This window comes from Delphinus delphis, chromosome 5, assembly GCF_949987515.2.
Source record: "Delphinus delphis chromosome 5, mDelDel1.2, whole genome shotgun sequence".
NCBI classification, from domain to species: domain Eukaryota; kingdom Metazoa; phylum Chordata; class Mammalia; order Artiodactyla; family Delphinidae; genus Delphinus; species Delphinus delphis.
Genome location: NC_082687.1, coordinates 87355410 through 87379890, shown reverse-complemented (window position 1 = coordinate 87379890; position 24481 = coordinate 87355410). Strand labels below are relative to the sequence as shown.

General features: G+C 43.3%; 1 protein-coding gene across 1 annotated transcript in view; it reads right to left on the bottom strand.

The window, feature by feature from the left end:
- Positions 1 to 24481, bottom strand: part of SEL1L3 (SEL1L family member 3) — a 97904-nt gene that overhangs the window by 61878 nt on the left and 11545 nt on the right. The window contains exons 2-7 of the mRNA XM_060012733.1: positions 23265 to 23835; positions 12962 to 13088; positions 11205 to 11326; positions 10736 to 10851; positions 7546 to 7604; positions 464 to 596 (exon numbers count right to left, since the gene is read on the bottom strand). Of these exons, the coding sequence (XP_059868716.1) occupies positions 464 to 596; positions 7546 to 7604; positions 10736 to 10851; positions 11205 to 11326; positions 12962 to 13088; positions 23265 to 23835 (1128 nt within the window). The remainder of the gene's footprint in view (positions 1 to 463; positions 597 to 7545; positions 7605 to 10735; positions 10852 to 11204; positions 11327 to 12961; positions 13089 to 23264; positions 23836 to 24481) is intronic.

Sequence of the window (24481 nt, the reverse complement as noted above, 5' to 3'; positions counted from 1 at the left end):
CCCACCCACCCAGTGTGAGCCAAAGGCCCACGTTTCTGGAGAGGGCAGTAAGCAGAACCGAGAGTCCTATTTGCTGGACTGTCTCCTCTTTGATACTTTAAATAATAGCATATAAAAGAAGCTTTACCAAATAGCTAAGACTCTCTCCTTTCATTAGCTTAATCGCTGGATAGGCAACAGCCGGATAAAAATCGACTCTATAATTAAGCTACTAGTTATTAAAACAGAGGAAGTAAATGGTTTCCATTTTATGAGTACTAAATGAACCAAACGTTAACAAAAATCTATTATCACGTTTGCAGGGTGGAGGGGGAAGCCTCAATATTAATGATGTTTGGTGACAGAGCCGATGCGAGGCCCGGCTTAGATAAATCTTTTGTTTACACTGGACTGGTTCCACAGCCCTGAGCCACACGCCCATTACCCATAAGCATTCGAAAACTCCTTGGTCCCCTGGGCTCACCTGTGCAGGGTGCAGAGCATGGAGGCGATAGTACTTCAGGGGTCCAAAAAACCCTTCAATGCCGGCCACATACCTGCTCCCTCCAATAATGAAGTACCCAGCAGTGTCATTATAATGGAAATCCTCTCGGAAGCTAGAGAAGAACAAAGGGTTAAAAGAGTTCTGGGTTTGAACAGATTTTTTTTTTTTTAAAGACTCTTTCTCCTTGACTTAAAACTCCAAATTTCTGCAAACCCTTCACTCTAGTTCTAGAAGATGAGACCATGGTGGGGTCAGGCAGACTTGGGCTTGGATCCCAACCCTGCTATTTACCAGCTGTGTGACTTTGGACCAGTTGCTTAACCTCTCTGAGACTGAGTCTTCTCATTAGTAAAATGATAATTCCTTTCTTACTGGATTGATAAGAGGTTTAAGTAAAGACGTACAGCACCTAGCAGCACCTGGCCCACCATAAGTACCTTTTTTTCCTTTTCATTTATTTTTTATTTGACTTTTTATTTTATATTGGAGTATAGTTGACTAACAATGTGGTGTTAGTTTCAGGTGTACAACAAAGTGATTCAGTTATACATATACATGTATCTATTCTTTTTCAAATTCTTCTCCCGGTTGTCACAGAATATGGAGCAGAGGTCCCTGTGTTATATAGTAGGTCCTTGTTGTTATCCATTTTAAAGATAGCAGTGTGTACACGTCAATCTCAAACTCCCTAGCTACCTCCCTACCCTTCCCCTCTGGTAATCCTAAATTCCACCATAAGTACTTAATATGCGCCACCTATTGATATTGGTGAAATTGTTTAGCATCATTGGAATTATTTGGAATTGCTGATTTTAATTGGAAGTATTTTGCTCTAAAAGGAAAAAAAGAAAACTTGTTGCATAGATAGAAGGTGGATGCGGAGGAAAATAAAAACATACCCTATTAGATAAGAACTGAGGTCAAATTCAGAGTTAGGAGAAGGAGGCCACAGCAAGGTCAAAGGGCTTGGCCAAAGATAAGCGGTCAGCACAGGTGATTTGTTGGAAGTCCACTTTGTCCTGAAAGACTTAAAGGATCAGGAAGGAAAATGGAGGGAAAAAATGGGTCAGCATGAATAAAATGCACAAGTTGTTCCTGGCAGCATTATTTACATCCACCAAAGACTGAAAAGTTTAGGTGTCTGTCAGTGAGGACTGGTACCCACATCCATCCAATGGGCCCTGGACATCTATACAGCTTAAAAAAGGACAAAGGGCTCTGTGTACTGACCTGGAATAATCTCTAAAATACATTGTTCAGTGAAAAAATAAAAATGAAAGAGCAGAACAATAAATATATTTTTATCCAAGAAAGAGGAGAATGGATTTTTTTTTTTTGTATTTGCATTAAAAAAAACTCTGGAGGTATATATAAGAAACTAATAAAAGTCTTTCCACATGGCATGGGGGTTAGGGGATGGAGTGGATGGAGGCAGAGCTGGAAGCAAGACATCTAACTGTAGACCTTTTCACATTGTTTTGGTTTTTTATACGATGCATTTATTACCTATTCAGAAAGTAAAATAGGAATGCGTGGACAAGGTGCCATCAGAGCATATGTGAACAGCAAGGGCAGATCAAGATAGGCATCAAGTGAGAAGCCAGGCAAAGACAAAAAGAGCCAGGGAGGGCAGAGGGCAGCAGAAGGGAAGAACACAGCATGTCAGGCAGGCCGCCAGGAGCCCGGCAGCCTCAAGAGCGATGGACCAGGGTGACACGGATGGGACAGAGCAGCCAGTGGTTGGGTCGGAGAAACCAGGCAACCGGGGGTCATCCCAGGAGAGAGGATGGGCTGTTAGGCAGAAACCCAACCCTGGGCAGGTGCTCCCGGCTGGAAGGAAGACAAAAAGGTGAAGAAATGGACACTCTGACAACAACAACCGATGGCGGCAAGAGGGAACACTTAGAAATCAGCTTTCTACAAAGGCAACTAACATGGAAAAGAAATGCTTTATTTCCTGCTATTTCTTTTTCTGGAATCTCAGGCTTGAAGGGCACTAAGGTGACGGTCTCTTCTCTCTTTTTTTTTTACGTGGGACCACAAAGTAATTATCTCTGAGAGCTGTGAATTGATTAAATTTTTCAAGACCTTCGAAAGATTTGAACATTCCAACTACCCTCATGAAGTATTACCCAGCACTCAGGGGACACAAAGCAATGCTTCTGCGGTAGAAGCTCTCATAATAGAACTCTGCTCAATCAACTCACCAGCTCACCTCACGGCTCATCCCTACAACACGCTGGATGCTTGCCAGCTGGAGGTTCCTCTCTGGAGGCTTCTTCTCATTTTTTTTTTTTTATTTGAAAAAAATGTTTTTTTAATTTTTGGCTGCACCGTCTGGCTTGTGGGATCTTAGTTCCTCGACCAGGGATCGAACCTGGGCCCCTTGCAGTGGCAGCACGGAGTCTTAACCACTGGACCGACAGGGAATTCCCTGTCTTCTCATTTTTAAATGGAGATAAAAATAGTACCTATCTACAGGGTTGTTGGGAAAATTTATTTAATATTTAAACAAAGCATTTAGAACAGTGCCTGGCACATAGCAGGCGCCATAGCTGTTAACTACAGTTATTATTATTAACCTAGTCCAACTTGGACTTTTGCTGCCATTTTTTTAAATTTAATTTATTTATTTATTTTTGGCTGCATTGGGTATTCGTTGCAGCATGCGGGCTTCTCATCGTGGTGGCTTCTCTTGTTGCTGAGCATGGGCTCTAGGCACGTGGGCTTCAGTAGTTGTGGCGCATGGGCTTAGTTGCTGTGTGGCATGTGGACCAGGGATCGAACCTGTGTCCCCTGTATTGGCAGGCGGATTCTTAACCACTGTGCCACCAGAGAAGTCCCTGCTGCCATTTTTTGAGTTGCATGCTTACGGAAGATGTGTTTGCTCCCAAACCTGTCAATTGCCAACTGTATGGTCATTGTAACCATACAATGTAATTCAATCTTATGTGATCCAATAAAATAGGGATGGAGAAGAGATGTTCATTCTTTAAAAATTAAGTTGAATATTTTCGGTAGACTCAGTAAAGAATGGTTACTAAAAAAATAATTGTGGAATTAGGACAGCTGGAAAAAGAAACTGAAGAAATCTAGATGGATTTGGGGCTCTGATAGTTTCACCGGTGTCTTTGTTTTCTTTTCATTTGGGAGAAATAGAAATTGGGTACCGTTTATGCAAGAAAGATCACAGGGAACTCCAATCAGTAGACCCATACTCAAAGGCAAGGCTCTAGCTAGATAGATTGGCAAATTAATGTACATTTCCATATTTTAAATTAAAATAAAATATTTACACACTTTTTTTTATAGATCTTTGCTTTAACTGAATTCTCAACTAATCAATAAATTACTTGGTCCCTATGGTACTAGATTGCAATTGTTTATCATCATTATAATACAACTAACATCTCTCCAGCTCGGTCTCCCTCCACATCAGTGCCTCCACATTTTTCTCCTCTAAAATTCTCAGTGGCTGCACCAAGACTGCAAGGGATTCCTTGCACTGTGCGTTGTTTGATGGTCATCAATTTTGCTGACGTAAGAGCTGAGCTAGACAGTTCAAAAGCCCAAGCCGGTCCCTTCCGCAAGCCTCAGACAAGCTGGCAAACTATCTTTACTCTTATCTGGATGTGGGAGAGTGCCCCGGTTTATTACTGTGGAGGACCCAGCAGCGGGGAAGGATTGCCTGCCTCCGTCTTTAACTAGGCCTCACTCAGAATTAGGGAACAGTTTTGGCTCATGGGTTCTTTTTTTTTTGGCCACACCACGTGGCAGGGACATGTGGGATCTTAGTTCCCTGACCAGGAACCAAACCCGGGCCCCCTGCAGTGGAAGCGCAGAGTCTTAACCCCTGGACCGCCAGGAAAGTCCCTGCTCATGGGTTCTTCAGCAGGGGAATTTAAAGCCTCAAAACAGCTGTCCCTCTCACCCCTTAAAGTAATCTCATCTTACGTGTCACTTCCTCAGGGCCTGGTCTAAATGCTGGCTCCTTTGGGATCCTCTCAAGCCAACCTATTTATTTCCTTCCCTGCATTCATCACAATCTGTAATTTTAAATTTATTTGTGAATGTATTTGTTTAAGATCTTTCTTCCCCCCACTAGATTTTTTAGTTCCATGAAGGCAGGGATGTTCTTGTTTTTCATTGTTTTATTCCCAGAGTCCAGCACTGTGTCAGGCATGTGGTAAATGTGTTGGGTGAATGAATATATACTGGATGGATGGACAGATGGACAGATGAATGAATTCGACACTAGACAAGTCTGCAGTTGTTACTGCAGCCTTTCAGGCGGTGCAGCACTGAACTTCTGAGCGCTTAATTACTGATCTTCGTACACCACTTTTGCGGGATAACAGCTATCATTATGTTTATTTTACAAGAACAAATAAAAAGGAGGATTAAGAGGCTTTCCTTGGAACACCTATAACCATCTACAATATTTGATGTTTAGTTTACTACCTTGGCCCATTCTGAAATCTCTCTGGTGATTGAGATTCCTAATAGCTAACCACTGGAATCCCAGGTGGGCCCAACATTAATTCTTTAGTTGTTCTATCGATGGAGGGGGTCCCAGGAAGGGCAGCTGAGACGGTGGTAAGGGGAAGTCTTGCGCCTGGGGACTGCTCGTATTACCAGGTAAGGAATCATTTCAAAGCCTTCAACAGGTTGTTGAATTGATACGTGCCTGAAAATCAGTCCTGGATTCTGGAATCTTAAGGATCATACTGACTCCATCTTTACTTAAAATTTTGCAATTTTGTTCATCATGGATTCTTTACATTAATCTTGATTTTTAAAAATACTGTATTAAATGTTATTTATCATGACTATCGTTATGAGCTGAACTGTGTCCCCCCCCAAATTCATATGTGTAAGTCTGAACCCCCAGTACCTCAGAATGTGACCTTATTTGGATATAGGGTCATTGCTGATATAATTAGTTACGATGAGATCATACTGGAATAGGGTGGGCCCTTAATCCAATATGACTGGTATCCTTATAAAAAGGGGACATTTGGACAAAGACAGACACTCACACAGGGAAAATGCCACGTGAAGTTTGGCATTATGCTGCCACAAGCCAAGGAACTATTAGAAGCTGGAGAGAAGCTTAGAACAGATCTTTCCCTAGAGCCTCCAGAGGGAGCATAGCTCTGCTGACACCTTGCTCTCGGACCTCTAGCCTCTAGAACGGCGAGGCAATACATTTCTGTTGTTTAAGTCACTCAGTTTGCGGTACTGTGTTCCAGCAGCCTGGGCAAACTAATAGAATGACTAAGTTTTGTTGGTGTCTCCTTACATTTTATGCGGAAGGTGCCTCCCTTGCCTCACCCATTCCCAGCCCTGGATCTTACTGTGATTCGCTCCGCTCATGTCAGCATCTACACTTCTGGGATCTAAGAGGAAAGGAAGCCCTTACATAGAAAATGAAAAACAAGCTTATGAAATTCAATTGGTTGTCCAAAGTGTCTGAGGTTGCATGTGGGTGTCAGGGGAGAAAGGGCAGGTATTATTTTAGACCTCACATCCTGAAATGCAAACCCTTAATTTCTGGGGCAGAACAGGGCACTCGAAGAGATTTCTAAAGGGGCCACACATCCGCTGTTTCTCCAAAGCAAACTCCCAGGCCTTTCCCATCCTCAAACTCCTCATAGAAGATCCCATGGCCGCTGGTTATATAACAAAACGCGTATCTGTTGAATTCTTCCTCACTGGTCTAAATCCACCTGGTGCGCTTAAGACTTCTAAGGCCTCAGCCTCTGTGCTTCAATATAGCTATCAAGTCACCCCCTGACTTTCTCTTTGCAGGCTAAGGAACAACACTGCTTTCGCCTTTCGCTATAACTCTAATCCTTTAATCCAGTCATGAAAATAAGAATTGTTCTATGTGCCCAGAGCCTAAAAGAAATTGTTTGACTTCAATGTAAACAGAAATGGCGGGGAAAAAAAAAAGTAGGGCGTATGTCCCCTACTCTGCTGTCATCACCCCTCTTTGCTTTCCTTTCTTTAATAATTGGTTTCCAAGAAAATCGGGACTGTGTGGAGACTGAGTGAACGGAGCCTGCTTGGAGAGACGGTGTTTGGCTAAGCGTAGTGAAATGACTAAAGGATGAAGGAATGAACCTCCCCCCCATCCCCCAGCCAAAGTGCCCAACAGTCCTGATACATTTTTTTTTATACTTTTTTGTTTGGGGCCGCACCGTGCAGCATGCGGGGTCTTAGTTCCCCGACCAGGAATTGATCCCGTGCCCCCCGCACTGGATGTGTGGAGTCCTAACCACTGGACTGCCAGGGAAGTCCCCTGATATATTTTTTTAAATTATACATAGGAAGCTGCTAATTTTTGTTTCTGTTCTTTACTTATTCTTAAGCATTTGAATTTGCACATAGACATAGACATTATATATATTGAGATATATATAATATCTAGCTATGGTGAGATATCCCGAGTTCCTAAAGGAGAGCTCATGCCCCATGTTTCTGACACTATGTGACCCACTCTTAAACAGGGATGTAGAAGCAAATTAAAAATATAGGACAAATGAGGAAAAAGACCCAATTCTCAGTTTCTGTAACTCTTGTAGGGAATCGTTATATAAGATTGAAAAGTTATACCAATATCAATAGTTGCATACATTTCAAATTTACGTTATACACATAAATATGAAGGCTGTCTCCTTTTATGTTTTATACTAGGCCAAACTTACCAAACCCTCTCAATAAGCAACATTAATACTTTTGTTTTTCCAAATCCTTTGTAGAAGATAATTTTCAAAGAAAACAAATTATAAAGTGTCATGAAAGGAAGAATTTACAGTGAGATCTGGAGAGAGAACTAGTTTCTCTTGCTTGGAAAAAAAAAAAAAGGTTGTGGGGAACACATGGAGAGTTTTTGTACACTTAAAAAGGAAAAAAATAGTACAAAGATTAGCCACAGTCCATGCTTGAAAAAACTGAATCAGACAGGGTGGGAATAACTTCAGGGTTGAGGGCTAACATATGAAGGTTCCTTAACCCTCATCCAGCAAATTTTGAATCAAAAGAAAAATCACACTTACCTAATGGTCTGATTATGGTAGTCTTTCAAATCCTGTCCAGTGCTGGTGGTTACTACTATCTATGTTGGGAGAGATACACAAGGATCAGTTATGCCTCAAGACCCCACATCATAAATACAGTCCTGGATATGAGTTACTCGTAAAATAGGCTTCATAGTCTTTCACCTGATCAGTTTCTGCAAAAAATAAAAGGAGCAGTTTACTAGCCCTGTGTATATTTCGAGACTTAAGACACTTAATTTCTCCAAATGACTTTTTAAAAAATAAATTTATTTATTTATTTTGGGCTGAGTTGGGTCTTCATTGCTGAGTGGGCTTTATCTAGTTGCGGTGAACAGTGGTTTCTCTTGTTGTGGAGCATGGGCTCTAGGCGTGCGGGCTTCAGTAGTTGTGGCACGGGGGCTCAGTAGTTGTAGCACGTGGGCTCTAGAGTGCAGGCTCAGTAGTTGTGGAGCACGGGCTTAGTTGCTCCGTGGCATGTGGGATCTTCCTGGACCAGGGCTCGAACCCGTGTCCCTGGCATTGGCAGGAGGATTCTTAACCACTGCATCACAAGGGAAGTCCTGACTTTTTTTTAAAGAAGTATTTCGGTCATTTTATTTTTATTTATTTATTTAAAAGAATTTTTTTGGCCACACTGTACGGCATGCGGAATCTTAGTTCCCGACCAGGGATCGAACCCATGCCCCCTGCAGTGGAAGCTCCGAGTCTTAACCACTGGTCCACCAGGAAAGTCCCTCCAAATGACTTAATGTGATAAAAATATCTATAATGCAGTTTTCCCCAGTGGGCTGTAGACACTTCCACACTACCAGCCAAAGGTTCATTTGGTGTATTCGTGCTTGAAAGCTTGTTGCATAAAAAGACAAGGAAATGAGTAAGATACTACAAGGAGTTCTTGGAATTTGTCTCTGATTCCAGGAGAGCCTTAGGGGGAAAAACAAGACAGGAGATGAATGTTCTTCATGCACTGTGGCTTTCCAACCTCTCTCCCTCAGCACTGAGAACTGTCGCTGTCATTTCAATGGTGACAATGTTTTCGTCGCAAATGTTGTTAGCTGCCGTGTATTCTTCTCGTGTCTGGGACTACAACATAAGCCCCTGGGGTTAAGGGGCTCCCTTTATTCCCCCCAGTGCTAGCGCAGAGCAAGTGTTCAGAAAACACATTCTGACTTAGATTGTCAAAGATGTGGCTCTAACACCATGTCTATGAAAGAAAAGGTAACCCATAAAATCCAACCCAATTCAGCCATATAGAGCATGTTGGTTCAGCGAAGAAAATGACTCAGACCAGTTGTTTCTGTAAACCAACCATTTACTTTAAGCCAATGTGTCCATTTAGTCAAAGCAATGAATATAGTAGTCTCACCACAGAGCTGGATTTTGTGTAGAAAAACAATAAGTACTATTCTGGAACCTATGTGATCAGAGAGACCAGATGGGATGGAAAGACGAAAGGGCAAATGGCAAAAGTTTACTAAAAAAAATCTACTTCTTTTTTCTTTCCACTGCATCTGGTCTTCCTAATTCTTCTCTCCTGTTTTACCCGATCATGTACTCTGCCATTAAATTCATCTCTTTAATTAAAGAACTACTTTGATTTACTCTTCTGCTCCGAAAGCTTCGATGACGCTGTGCTGCCTTGCAACTAGAAATTTAAATTCCATGATATTCAAGATTCTCCACATTCTCACCCTAAAGACATGTTTTTCTTCTATTAGAGTTCTATAGGCAGCGAATTTCTACTCCAAACTGGTTTATCTGCCAACCTCCAGTGATGTGCTAAAGTACCCCCTCCCTGCTTCTCCATTTAAACTCTGCCCATTCGTAGGAACCTTCTTTATGAAACCTCCCCTGAGCACCCCAGGGTGAAGTGCGGTCTCTCTTCCGTGAATCAATACGAACCATTTGGCAATTAAGCTCGCCTTATGACACCCCTCACCTGCTTAATACGACTTCCATAAATAGTCTGTAAGCTCCTTGAGCACAGTGCCTTGTATACAGCTGGTGCAAAATAAGATCTGTGATTTGCTCTCACGATTTGATACCTAAGTGACACGTGGTACTGAGCTGACCTTAAGAGAAAGCTATGCCACCATAATCCTCATGCAAATGAGAAGCTAAAACATGGACCACAGCGATGTCACCTAACAGCATTAAGGAAACAAACATACAAAAACTTCCAGCTAACATCTTACAGCCTCTCCTCAGGAAAGCTACAAGGACTGACTTGATTTCTTTTCTCTTCAGAAAAAGGAAATGTGATAGACCTGACCGCCAAGGGAAGTCTGTGTATTATCTAATACACAAGACAAGCAAAAAGTCTTTTCCAGTTTTGTTATCGGAAAGTTACACATCAATAAGAAAAGCTGATGAGAAAATAAAGTAACCAGAAGAAAGTAGCATCCTGACATCGTATATATGAAGAAATGGAATTATCTTCAATTATAGCAATGTCACTATGTCACTAATTAACAATGATCACAGAACATGTGTCATGCCAGAGAGTTTTTCTATCATACACAATGCATTAGTGGCTGCAGGAATCTTCCTCCAAGAGTTACCGTCAGAAGCCAAGCTCTCAAACATCCACACTGCTGGTGCCATAATCCATAGAATCTGCGTTATGAAAGCTTGAAGCTATTATGTGCAGTGTCTTATAGTACAAAGTAGTTAAAGAACCTCCATCTCACCGGAATCATCACTTAGGTTTGTTGGTTCTCATTTGTCGGTTTAATGCCAAGCATAAGCAATTGTTTTAACTGCCCAAAACAGTCAAACCATTTCTTGGCTGAACTAACCAATCCATTTCCTGTAAAAAAGTTGTAGATTTGCTAACACTATATAAATATGGCCAAGGCTGTCTTAACATTTATCTCCCCAAAGCCTATCTCGCTAGGAGAAAAGCCTTCAATTGCTCAGATAATCGTGGTTATGTAGCTGGCTATATTCTTTACTCATTCACAATAGAGTCGAAAGAAGCACTTTAAAAGTTAATTAAATGGGATAAAATTCTTATGATTTAAATTTCCAACGATAAAAATTTGATTTAAAAAGTGTTATGGTTGTAAAAGTTTATCAGATACCACAAATTTGTTTTTGCAGGTTTCCTAGCTCCCTGACTTTACAGCAATGCTTAAAGTTAAGTGATGATGTTGATATGAATCACGGTGGAGCGAGCTTTCAGTACCTGGCCACCATTAAAAGAGATATCCAGGCGAAACCACTCCTTCAAGGGTATGGTGAATTTCGTTTTTACAGCAAGGTCTTCTCCTTTGACAAGATGCATTTGAATATGCAAGTGGCCTAAAAGGAAAATGAAAGCTTGTGAAAACGACAGAAAATACTTAGGAGTGAATGAAGTGGCTATATCTTTTCGACGACTGTCCTAAAAAGCTATAAGACTAGATCACATTCCTTCTTCCTTTAAATAAAAGCAGAGCAAAGCAAAACAAACAAAACACATATGTGCATTCATCTGTATATGTTTGTTTTAATCTTCCAGAAAACAAGTTTAACTTGAATCCCATATTTGGAAACCATCATTCTCATTGAATTGCCACGTTGACAACATTCCTTATTCTAGACAGACGTATCTGCCAGTAGACAGAGCATAAGAAAGCTACACTATCGTTCTAAAGGTTCGGTTTCATACTTACCCTCTTCAGTAAGAAATACAGAAGGCGTGCCGTACATCTCGTTAGAATCAACAAAATACAGAATCCCACAGAGATTGGCCTTGCAATAATGGAGTAAATAAAGCCACAGTGAAACAGTAAACCTATAAGAGTGAGGAGAAAAAAAATTCTGCAGATTGATATCATCCAAGAGCAGGTAATTACAGTTAACAATGACGGAGTAAATTGCTTTCTTTCCAATGAAGGGATGAATTTGCCTTCGTGTTCATCATGGGAGATCAGCTTGCAAAGCTTGATTTTTGAGACAAAGGAGGTAGTTACAGTAACTGCAAAAGACAGGAGTTAAGCGTCGTGCAAAACTAGCAGACATTGTACCTTGCGCCAAAAACCCTTCCTGTGTCTTTCTGAGCTTCGCACAGGCCCACCATTTGAATCCTTGATTAAGGCTTATAAAGCCAGACACGGAATAAAAATCTGGATTTTAATAAGAGGTGACTTGATAAGAAGCTGTTCTAATTTCAATGATTTAAAAAAAAACATAATTAGGGCCTTTTGAGCAATTTTGTTTCTTTCAAAGATAAAAGCTCTAAGGCAGAAAAATGCCATAATTTGCAAATGGCATCACTATATGCTAATCAGGACACACAGATACAATTTTAATGCCCATATTAGGTTATTCAGTATCACAGTTCTGGCTGACCAATGTGGAACAACTACTCTCATTGTTCCATTTCTGGACTAGGGCTATTTTAGTTGAAAAAATATTGTCCATCTGTGATTTGTGGAGTGAGGATAAAATAACAGTGGTCAACTTAACTAGGACACATTTAGCCAAGCTATGTGATCCACCAATCATTCAGCAAATATTTGCTGTCAGAACATTTGCTAGATGCCACACATTGTGCTAGTGACCAGCAGTTCAAAGATAAGCTGGGAGTAATGCATTTTGCATGTGAAACATGAATCAAGGTCAAAACCTGTACAGAGAATGCTCTCCATTACCCCAGTAACCAATTCACAGTTCGGGTTAAAGTGGCAGCGGCCCCAGGTTCTTTGGGGACTCATCCCAACAAGACCTTTAGAATATTCTGGGCTTTATAAACGGGCCTTCAAATCGGTGGTAAGATATACAAACAGATGGTACCACACAGCTCCCTCCTGACCCACCCAGCTGAGCAAAAGCTCATGAAGATAAGTTATTACAAGGAAGCGTAGCAAGAACATACGCTTAGTAAAGTGACTCAAGATCTTTCTACAGCCAGCAGCATGGGAAGAATTAAATCACTCTGCTGAATCCATCCAGTCTGAGGTAAACCACGAACAATTTTCAGCATCTTCAATTCAGCAGAAGGAAAAAAATATATCTGGGTTTTGCTGAAATCAGTGGAGGAGATCAGAAGTTGTGAGATTTCAAGCAGCTCATCCAATCTTCCAAGACAGAAAAGGCAACGTGAAGGCTGCAATCTGCCAGGGCTGTGGCTGGCTGCACCTGACACCTTGCAAAGCCTCAGGCTCCAACACCTGACTCACCTACTTGGGTCATTCCCAGGGCCAACGTACAAGGTCAAGCGAGGATTGATTGCCAAGTGCAAGAATAATTTCAGAATGCTTTGAGGTTCTCAGGTCCACAAATTCTACCTAAGCTATGTAGATCTCATCATTTTTCCAAAGCATATTACAAAGGTAGATCTTCCTAACTGGCTCCGCTAGCCTGCTCTGGTCCTCAGATAAAAAGAGTACTACCGCCCCACCGGCCCCCATCACCGGCCTCTTCTTACACTGGGTAATCTATCCGCTGGCGTCGGGTGGCCTCTAGCTCTCGATTCCGAAATCTCGGGAACTTCTTCACAATGCCTGTGTTTTCTCCACTGGAGGCAAAGAGAAAGCCCAGGAGGGTGACCACATCTGTAAACAGCAAGATGGCTACCTTTTAATTATTTCCAGAAAAACACTGCTTCCAATATCACATTCTTCCTGGAACCCACTGCCTAGCTCCCATCAAACATTTAAATGAAGAGTCTGAAAATATTAGCAAACATTTATTGCACACTGAATATACGCCAGCCACCTGAGAAGCACTTTACAGAGCTATCTCAATTTGTGTTCATAGCAACCCTATAAAGGAGATTCTTTCTTAGTCCCATTCTACAGATGAAAAGCCCGAGGTATAGAGAGGTAAAATTACTTGCCTAAGGTAACAGAGCTAATAAGTAGTAGAGCGAAATTTCAAGTTTCCAGCTCAGGGTCTGTGTGCTTAACCATCTTACATCCTGCACTTCTAATGCTAAGAAAAGTGTTTTGAATTTATGTAATAATAACAACAGTTAACACTTCAGTAGCATTCACTATGGTCCACACTACTGTATAAAAATATATGCATATATATTTATATATAAATTCATTTAATCCTCATTATTATCCCCCGTCTATAGATGAGGAAATAGATGCACAGCTGCTAAAATACTAACATTTATTTAACACTTAGAATATGCCAGGCAACATGCTAAGCACATTTCAGGAATAATCTTGCTTAATTTCACAATTTATGAGATGGATTCTTTTATTGTTCCTCTTTAAACTGAGCCTTAGAGAAGGTTGAATAATAAGAGGTGGAGCTGGGATTCAAACTCGAGCAGTCTGGTTTCAGAATCTATGCACTTAAAATTGCACAGTTTTTTTTTTTTTCATCCGTGCAGACTTTCCACATAACCTCAACATGTTACCCTATGCAAATATTACTAACCATACACCTTAAAACTAGGGAGGCTTCCACTTTATTTTGCAAATGTGTGAGAATTCTGTGGTCTAGAGAAGAGGAGCATCCGTAACAAATCTGAAAGGGAAAACTGAGTTATTTCATCTATATTTAATACCTACAACGCTAATACGGAGTTTTTAATTTCCAATACCCCACCCCCCTTCAAAGAAAAAAAATCACCAATACAACCTAGAAATAAAGATCACTTTTCTCTTTCTTAAAATGTTCCTTGGTTTAAATATCCATAATTAAATGGTGGAAATAATCTATTTTCCTGGGCTTCCTAGAGTTGACTTCTGCGCAAGTTACCGAATGCCAATATTGGAAGAAATTACGGGAGCCTCAGCCTGGGATATTGGACACCCCAGCTCTCATTCCTCAATGGGGAAAAATGTTTTATTACATAAAGAGGTACCTCTGGTTCATTACAACTTGGAAATCATAAGAGCAATGTTTTCAAAGTCTCAGAGATGCATTTGGAAATCCAAAAGGGTGGAGTTATCAATTCCAACAAAAATACTTCAAAGCTTATTTCTTTGCAACTTGAGCTCAATTTGCGCACACCGGACTTGCTGGTTAGTTATGGGAGTGGAGAGAGGGGATTAGAAATGGAAATACTGCAAGGGTGTCTTCAGAATCCAAGGAAAAAATTCACCAAGAGGTTGATATCAGCCAACCTTGGTTGGCTTCCACCATGTTGAGTGGAACGTAAGAGACCAGACGGTCATGTTAGCCCCCTGGGAAGCCTTCTGCTAGTGATTGCTGTTGAGTTATCTAGTGTATAGTAGAAACATTTATCAAAATGAACAGGATTTGATTCTGCCCAACCTGACTCCAGTAAAAGGAGGCTTCATAATGGAGGTTTCCAAAGTGAAGGGAGTTAAAAGTGAATGTTGATGAGCCATTCCTTTATCCAGTGATCAAAGAAAAGCTGGCTGAATAGGATAACTTGCAGCAAAAGACTATGGAGGGAAAATCTAAGACGCAAAGATCTAAAATAATTTTTATAAACACATATCTTTTGTATTCAACTAAACCAAAGTGATGGTGGTTCTCTTGTAAAATCAGTAGCTTTACTAGTTCTTTGATTTGGAGTTCTATTACAATTTTCCCTCAGTATAATATTGTCTTTCCATTTCATTAGAAATAACTAATATGAATGAAATTTTGGTGCAGGGAAGGACTTTAGAATTCATCTAGCCCAGGATAACATTTTCTAGTAACTGATTGGCTGCTTGGAGTGCTATAACTGATTAGTGATGGCTGTCATAGGCACAAGAATGGGGAGTAACAGTACCAGTGCCATGCCCCATTAAAGAATTTACAGGTAGGAACACTTAAGTCCAGAACTTGGGCCCAAACAGGTTAAATGGCTCACTTACATAGAATGTAAGCTCCAAGAGAGCATGCACTTTACTTCATTCATTATTCCATCCTCAGAGCCAGAATAGTGGCCAACACTTGATAGAGACTCCATAAATATTTAGGGAGTGAATGAATGAATGGATGAATGATCAAATGAACATAGTTGTGGCCAAGTCAGAATTTGAACCTGTCTTTCACCCAACACGTTCCATAATTTTATAATGTGCCCCATGCTGCCCAAGCCAAAAATTAAGTCTCTCTTTTTTCAGGTCCTTCCCCCAGATCCATTTCTTTGGCTAATCTTGAATGAGGAAGTTAGGTAGGGAAAAGGCATCATTATGACGTAAACACAAAATGCCAGGAAAACAGTTCAGGTTTGGAACCTACCCCCTTGGTCATTTTGCTTGTTTTATTTCCTCAGATTCTAGAGCAAAAAGAGACATTAGATATAACGTGGTGCAAACTCCTTCATTTGGCGACAAGAAAGGGGTTAGTGTCTTGTTGAAGGTTGTATGACTCAAACCTGGTCTGCCACTGCAAAACAATGAGCTTTTTATTAGACCACATCACGTCTCACAAGTCCTCACAGAGAGAGCTAGGACTGGTGTTCAGCTGGCATGCCCCTGAGCGGCTGTACTAGTTGTTAAAGTACTGAAACACGTCAGTGTATTGGTTAGATGACTGGTGTTGCCTTGAACCTCCAAAGCCCCCACCCACTACCCACCCACCCTGGCTTCTCCTTCAGAGTAGAACCTGGCTCAGCAAGGATCTCCAGCACCACCCTGTTTCAGCACCAGGGCCAGCGCCCGGGGGAGCTTGACTGGGGCCCCCAGCCCATACTGTTTGTTAAGTATTTTGAGTATCATCCTAAGTGGAGTGGCTGGGGGGCTTACACAGCCCATTCTCCAGTTCAGCATAGTGATCAGAGCCCCGACAGGACACCTGCTCTGGGGAAGGGCCCGTTTCTACATAACAAAGCCCTATTCAGGATGAGCTTCAAATACATCACAATGATGCAGCTGAGACCCTCAGTCCCTTAGTGGGGAAGTTAGAGATAGTCTTGAGGCAAGGAATAACTGTGGCTAAAAGTTTGTAAGGGGAACCTGGAGGAAAAGAAGCTAAGATATTCCCACCCAGAGAAGTAAAGTTAGAATGTCGATAACTCAATCTGCTTTCCAAATGCAGGATACTAAACAGGCAGCAGCGATCAGGAGTTTTATTTTCCTCAAAGCCAAAGCCTGAGAGCAAAAACTCTACCTTCTAGCAAGTATGATTTAGGTCAGAACTACCACCCCAAAGGATACTAGGCAGTGAAGTGAGTGCCTAAGGAAGTCTGTAACATACTCAATACTAGGAGTCTTAAGAGTAAATAAATTCCACTCCCAGTAATTTATCCTCCAAAAATATTTATTTGTGTGTACAAAGATACATGTACAAGGATGCTTGGAGAAACCTTGTTAATGGTAAAAGACTAGAAATGACCTGCACGACCATCAGCAGGGGACAGGGTAAATCAATTATGGAGTGTCAGGCAACGCAACGCTAAGGAGCTATTGAAAAGAATGGGGTCGTGTAGCAAGTACTGACATAGAGAAATCTCTGCCGTATTGTTAATGAGCGCAGGGCCGAGTCTATAGTATCCTCCAACGTGTGTATGAAGAGAAGGGGTTATCAATCTAATGCTTATATGGGCAGAGAACATTTCTGGAAGCAGACACAGAAACTAGTGTTACTGAGTTTGCTTCTAGAAATAGGACCAAAAGAATAGGGTGGGTGGGAATTTACTCTTCCCCCAAACCCTTTTATGCTCTCTGAACTTTCCACCAGGTACCTGTATTACTTTTTTGGCTACAAGGGAAGAGAACAACATCTCTGAGCATGCAAGTGGGAGGAGCCAGCCTCATGCAGAGGTCTCCCCGCGCTGGGCGCTGTGGTGGTTCAATCCACTTCAAAGAGGCAAAGTCCAGTGGGTGAGGAAAACAGGGTGACCCATGTCAGTGAAAATTCGACTTATAAAAAAGTGTATTCCTTCTAATTTAGAACCTGGGTTAGGACTGTATTAGCATATTTCAGAGAGGTGGCTTAGCAAAGGTGAAAGAATAGAGAACTGGGACTCCATTAACAAATTCCCTGAGCCTCAGCGTTCCCCTCTGTAAGGAGAGAATGAGAATACTGTCCTTCCCTGGGGCTACTAAGGGTTAAATGAGACATTCAGCATCGGAAAAGTGGTTCAGAAATCATGAAGGGCAATGCAGATGCTAGGTACTCATTAGCACTATTACTGAAAAATCCAGTCTACAGTGATTAACTGGGGGAAAGAAAGAACTGTGTCTTTTTTTTCCAGAAGTATCAAATATGTAGTTCTTATAGTTACAGAAAGTATTATCATGTCATTAACTTGAATTGTCTCACTGAATAAGCTGATATTTTCACAGAGACACGTAAAGTCTGTCTCCAAAATGTGACTCAGTCTATGATTTTGTTGTAAAGGAATTTTGTTATAAGAAATTCCACTTCCAATCTATTGGACCTGAAAATGAGAATGAATTGTTAGTGAAAAGAGAGTGGAGAAGGAAGGAAACTTCCAGGTTCCCCAGTTTCTGACTTAAGAGGGAAGGTCAGAAAAATGTTCATATAGGTAGAATTAGGACAGAATGCTTACTGCACCTGACCCCGGCATTTAAGAACCTCCAAAGTGCGGCCCCAACCTGCCTTCCCAGTCTTATTTCCTGAATTGCCTATCTCACACTTGAGACTCTACCTGAACAAATAATAGCTCCAGGGCTGCTACTCCACGCTTCACCTGTGGCAGACATTGGTAATCAATCCACATGACACCCTTTCTCACTAAGCACAGGCTCGGCCTCAGAATCCCTCTCAGCACTGTGCTCTAGGTAGCCACTCCCATCGCTCTGAGCTGGCGTGCAAGATGAAACTCATTTGCCATCCCTCACACCAAGGGATGTAGGCTCGTCCCCACTCCCCCATCAGTCTGCGTTGCCTCCTCTTTTTTTACCTTCTGCCTGGATGCCTTTCTTTTTTTCCTTTTCTGACAGCGAAAACTCTACTCATCCTTCAAGTTTCTGTTCAAACGGCACTTCCTCTGTGAAGAACCCTAGCAAAGGGCCTAACACGTAGACTGCTCGGTAACTTTTTTCAGTGAATAAGTGACTTAAATAAGTGAATACCTGCATGATGTCATCTGGCAGTATAGCTTAATGGTTAAGCATGGTGTTTGGGAACCAAACGACCTGGGTTCAAGCCCTAGCTCCATTATTAGCTGTGTGACCTTAGACAAATTACTCTACCTCTCTGAGTCAGTTTCCTCCTCTGTAAATAACGACAGTAGAGCACTGGGCGGATTAAATTAGATACTCGCACAAAGCACTTAGCGCAGTTCCTGGCACATAGCGAGTGCTCAGTAAGGGAAAGTAGCTGTTACGATTGGTAGCTGTGTTTACTTCCTGTAAAACCACCTTAAAGAGAGGGACCATGTCTGCATCTTTGAGCCTCCAGACTTAGTAAAGAAATTGGTACGTGATAGGTGTTCCATCAATCTTTATTGAATTGAACATGATACACATCCTAAGGGGGTGATGGGCACCAACAGAGAACAAGGGGAGGCTGGAGGGTAGAAAGTTAATTTCTGATGTGGGAATCAATAGAAAAGAAAAGTGCTTTGGGGGAAGGAGGGAAAATTTGAGCTGGCTACTGAAATATGAGTATGATTTTGCCAGGAAGACATGAAAGACGGCACTGGGGGTGGGGGAGTGTTGGGGGGCAGCCAGGGAAGGCAGCTGCCTGTAAAAGAAGCTTCTTTAGCCGAGGTATAGGGGTGGGAGAGGACAGACTCAAACTAGAGGGCACGTGCAGGGTGCAGGTGAGCTCATGTGTGGTTGCAAAGGAGAATCACTGCAGCTTTTTTTTTTTTTTTTTTCCACTGCAGCTTTAACCAGCTCAGCCCAAATGGGCTCCACCGGGGAAGCCTCAGAGTGTGCTGGCCCTAGGGGAGGCTCGGGGCTGCCGCCCAGCCCCACATGCTCCCTACGTAGCCGTGTGAGGGTGCTGTCACAGTGTGATGGTCACACATCAGCTAAGAGAGAAAGGGTCCTTGCCCCTTGGCTGACAGCATTCATCACTCAATCAACAGTCACCGCGAGCCTGCTGTGTGCAGGGCGTCGCACTGGAACCAGACAAAGCGGGACTTATGGAGCCTGTGTTCTAGTATGGAGACACTCAACAGGCAAATAAGCCATTACATATATTTAATTACAAGGTCCAGCGGTGCCAAGGCTGTGAAAGAAATAAAAGGTGGATATCGATGGGACGGGAGTAGCAGGGGTGGGGCTGCCGCCTTAGATAAGATGGTCAAGGAAGCTGTCCCGGATGAGATGACATTTGTGTAGAGGTAGGAATGAGATAAGAAAGCAAGCCACGTAGTGATCCGGGGGAGCAGCATCTTAGGCGGAGGGGACAGTAATGCAGATGTCCGAAAATGGGAGCGAACTTAGTACATCAAGGGAGAAGCAAGCAGGTCTGCGTGGCTGGGACAGGTGGGCAAGGGTGAGCGTGGCAGGAGATGAGGCCAGCAAGGGGACAGGGACAGATTCCACAGGCCACGCTAAGGGACATGGCTGACTTTTCCTGGTGTGATGGGAGGAGCCGCCTGCAGGGGGTGCGGTGAGCTGCTTGCACCGGCTGCCGTGTGAGGAACCAGGGCAAGTGGGGAGGCCATTTGCAGCCTACGGACGGAGTCCAGACAGGGACAATGGTGGCTTAGACTAGGACGACAGCAAACACTGGTGAGAAGCAACTGAATATGCAGTGACGGGCCGAAGATAGAGGCAGCAGGGCTAGCTGACCTGTCAAAATAGGACGTCAGTCCAGGTGCGCCCCTAGAGCTACCGGCCTGTGTGGTTGATTTCTTTCTCTGGGTGAGTCAGGCACACGTGTGGCTGGTGAGGGGCAGCAGCTGATGGCCGGTGCCCTCCCCCAAGGGAATGGACAATAAGTGGCCTCAGGCAGGGTGGACCTAGCCGCCAATGGCCCACACGCCCAGGATGCAGCAGGAACAGGTGCATCAGAAGGGCACGTGGCCGAGCCTTGGCACACACGTGTCCTGAAAGGCTGCCGGCTTCTGATCTGGGGTAGGTTTACTCAGCGGGGTGGGACAGAAGCCGGCTGCACCTCCACCAACAATCAGCCCACCGGCCCGGCCTGGCACAGTCCCAGCCCAGGAGGTAAGCTGCAGAGTGTCTGGGCGCGCACAGCTCAGGCCCTGGGAGCCGAAGCTAAGGCTTTGATGGAGGGGCACTGCGACCACACTCACAGAACATCGGTGCGTGGGGACTGGGCTCTCTATAAAGAAAAAAAGAAAAGGCAAGCGAGTCGGGGGGTACTTAGTTCAGACGCAGACCTCCTGTATGACATCAGGCACCTGACACAGAAAACGTCTCCCTCCACCCCACACCAGGGCTGGCTGCAGACTGTGACAAGGCCAGGCCTGAAAGCTCCCCCGTGGCGCCCTGATGCCACCTTGTTATTTCCACTAGACTCTTGTTCTTCAAGAGCCGAAAAAAGAAGCCCCTGCTGGGAACAAGCCAGAGGCCTGGCCCCCTTCCATCGTGCAGACAATAACAAGAACAAAGGTCGTGGACACTTTGACAGGGCTGCTGCAGACACTCTTTTGATTTGTCTTTTTAAGAGAGGGAGAGGAAGTGCTCGCCTTTTCTTAGCCATACAAACAGTTGGTTTTGAGGGTGGAGGAAGCTCCCCACACCTATTTCCAGTGACTTTGACTCTTAGAAAAGGTTTTCCTCTGCGTTATTAGACTGGTTCTCACCCCAAAAGTAATGGTCTGAAGGAGGCTGGGAGAAAAAAATCCCTCTGTGCTGTTCCTGAGCCCTGTGACTAGGGGAAGGAACAACAAAAGAAAAGAAAAGCCGTTTCACAGTTTAAGGGTACGTTCAGGAGCCCTAAGTACTCAACCGGTTCGTAAATGACTTCATTTGAAAACTTCCAGCTTGCGATTCCGTCATTCTTCAATGAGAAATATGTGATTTGCCAAACATGAAATGGAATCATTAAGCCCTGACAAAATCAATCGGAGGCAAAGCAAAACTGTGGCTGCGTGTGCCCCATGCTTCCTTCTCCTTAACGAATCAGATACCCCTGTGGAAGGGATTCCAGATGAATACTAGCATAGGGTTCTGCCTGGAAGAGGGAGGCACACGGATCATCAAAACGCACGCAGCTCGACGATTTCAGAGGCTTAACTGCCCACCCCACCCTACCCCCAATGTGCAGACACACACACAGAAAGGGAATTTGTCTTCTTCTTCTAGATATTTCTGTATTTAAAGCACTGCACAAACATAAGCCAGACACAGAAGAGGGCTACTAAGATAAAATGTAGGATGAAATTGTCTGGAACTACGCACACACAAAAATGCACGTAAAAACCAGGGTAAGCTGAATAAGGTCTGCAGTCTAGTTAAGAGTATTAGATCAACGTCAGTTTCCTGGTTTTGACATTGTACTGTAGTTATGGAAGATGTCACAATTAGGGGGAGCTGGGGGAAGGATACAGGGGACTCTCTCCCATTTTTACAACTTCTTACAAATCTCTAATTATTTCAAAATAAAGAGGTTTTGTTCTGTTTTGCTTTGTTTTTAATGCCAACTGTGTTGGCTCTACAGCAAGTGGGCTCTGGCCCTTTCGGTTTTCATTATATGCAGGGGTGTTTGGGGGTAGCCCCAGGAAATACTCACTGCCAGTGTTCTCACTGTGTCCTGAAGTCACCTTGCTCCAAACCATTCCTCTTGGAGACTAAGAGGTGTCAGGCACGTCCCTGGGTCTGCTGTCACAGGCCTGTGGATCTCCTCCACCCACCAAGCCTGCCTGGGGGTCCAGCCTCTGCAACTCAAAGTCCCACCAGCTCTATCCCTGCTCTAGAGGTTCTCAAGCTTTAAGGTGCATCAGAGTCACGGGAATGTATTTAAAATGTGGATTCTAGGGCCCTTCGCCTCACAGATCCTGGCTTAGCAGGAAATAGATGAGGACCAGAAATCTGCATTTGCAACAAGAGCCCTGGTGATTGTGTTGCAGGCGGTCTTAGGCTCCCACTTTAGGAAACACTGCCCGACTCCAGGCGGGTGCCTGGGAGCATGGCTGCATAAGCTTCCCGTTGCAGGATATGGAGAGGAGCTGGCAGGCGCTCAGCTTCCATACAGCAAGGTGCCCGTGCAACAATGGAGAGAACTTCAGCCCCTTCTTCTAAATGCAAGCAGCCTGAGAGCTCAAACCCCAGTGCTTCAAAGAGGCCTCCTCTATTGATCCTTCAGTGGCTGTGACCCTGTGACGTTTAGGATAAAATACAGAGTTTGCATTCTAGCATCACTATGGCTACTAATTTTTACTGAGTGCTGATTACTGTGCTGAGCACATTTCATTGAATTCTCACAATACTGCCCTGAGGGAATTCTTATTTATTACCCCCATTTTACAGATGAGAAAACTGAGACTTTGCAAGTTACACTGGCAGAAAGCGGCAGAGCCAGGAGTTGAACCCGGGTAGGCTTGGCTGAAAAGCCAACGCTGCACAAAAACTGACACATGTGGGATTTTTGAGGGAGACGGGGAGGAAGATTCTCCTCATCCTCATTTCAGTGGCACTAAAGCTCCTCTCCAACGTAAAGCAGATACAAGCCTCTCAAGGCACCCCTTCCATGGCTCTTTGTCCCTCTCTCAACTCCCTGTTCAATCCTATTCTCTGCTCCTCTGTCTCTTCTCAACACCTTTTCACTTTTCCTCTTTTGTCCCCAAAGTCCAAAATTACAGATTCCATTTGCTTTGTCCCCCACCACTAATACAAGAATTTTCCCCTGCCCTCCTCTAATGAGCCAAGCTGTCTGGAAAAAAAATGAGAATTAGGTTCCTAGCAAGGCAAACGACCTACCATTCTCGAGAGGACACTGGGGAATCTTGTTTGCTCGAAGGTTCCAAATATAACCCATGTTCCACTCAAGGCACACCTGATGATCTTTGAAAGGGCGTTCAAAAGGTGGGATGGTCTTCAGCAGGGTATAATTCTTCGCTACAGCATGTAGCAAGTTTTCCTCCCATTTAACATTCAAGTCTCCACCGCTATATCGGTGAGTAATCCAGGCGCGTAGTATCACCACAGATACCGAAATGGAGTGTCTGATGAAATAATCATCTCTATAAACCATGATGCTTGGAAATTTCACATGTACTATTTGTGTCCTGCTGGTGTGAAGATGTTTCTCATTCTTCCACCGTTTTTTGTACACGGGAATGCTACTTCTGAACTCAGATGAAACCACTGCTTCCAAATTGACAACGCAAGGCTGAGAGCATAAATACTCCACCGAGACTTCAGAAACGTTGCGAACATTTCCTTCAAAGACAGTGAAATAAATAAAGTCTTCGTAAGCCACGCTCTGCTCAGCTCTGGGTATCACCGACGTCGTCAGGGAAGTCTGCCTACCCAAAGATGGTACAAAATTCTGAAAAGAAAAAAAAAGATACAGAAAGCTTAAAAATGATCATATTAACAGATACGTGAATCATTGTTTTCCTGGAAGAAAAAAATATCCATTTACATCATGCAATGAAAGTGGAAGATAAAAGATGTCGAAAGCACTACCGAATAATTGGAGAAAAACCAACACACACACAAATGAAGATTAGGCCACATTAAACTCTCTCTCCAGACTCAGTAGCATCTGCTCATCAAGATGGGACTTTCAAATCTACGTGGCAAACATTCCAGAGTTGGTTTCCAAATGATGGAGCTAGTTCACGACAAATCCAGGAGCAGTGAACGTGCCTTAAAGTGAAAAAGAGGCAATCCAGCTCCAGACATTTCCAAACTATTGTCCTGACTTCAAATGGTGGTCAAATGCACCCAAATCAAAGGAGGGGAGAAGAGTTCAAAGTGCACCGGAGAGAACACATATCAGGGATGCCAGCTGGGGTGCTTTTTCTCCATAAGTTCTGAGCTAGGACAAGCATGCATGATGAATGGGCCAGCAAGAGGTTTCTATTGCTCCAAATCACACACAGGCAGGCTTGGACCACAAACTGTGTTGTCTGATTCTTTCACCATGGATGGCGCCACAGGTGCCAAGAGAGATTTCAGCTGCAGGTTTA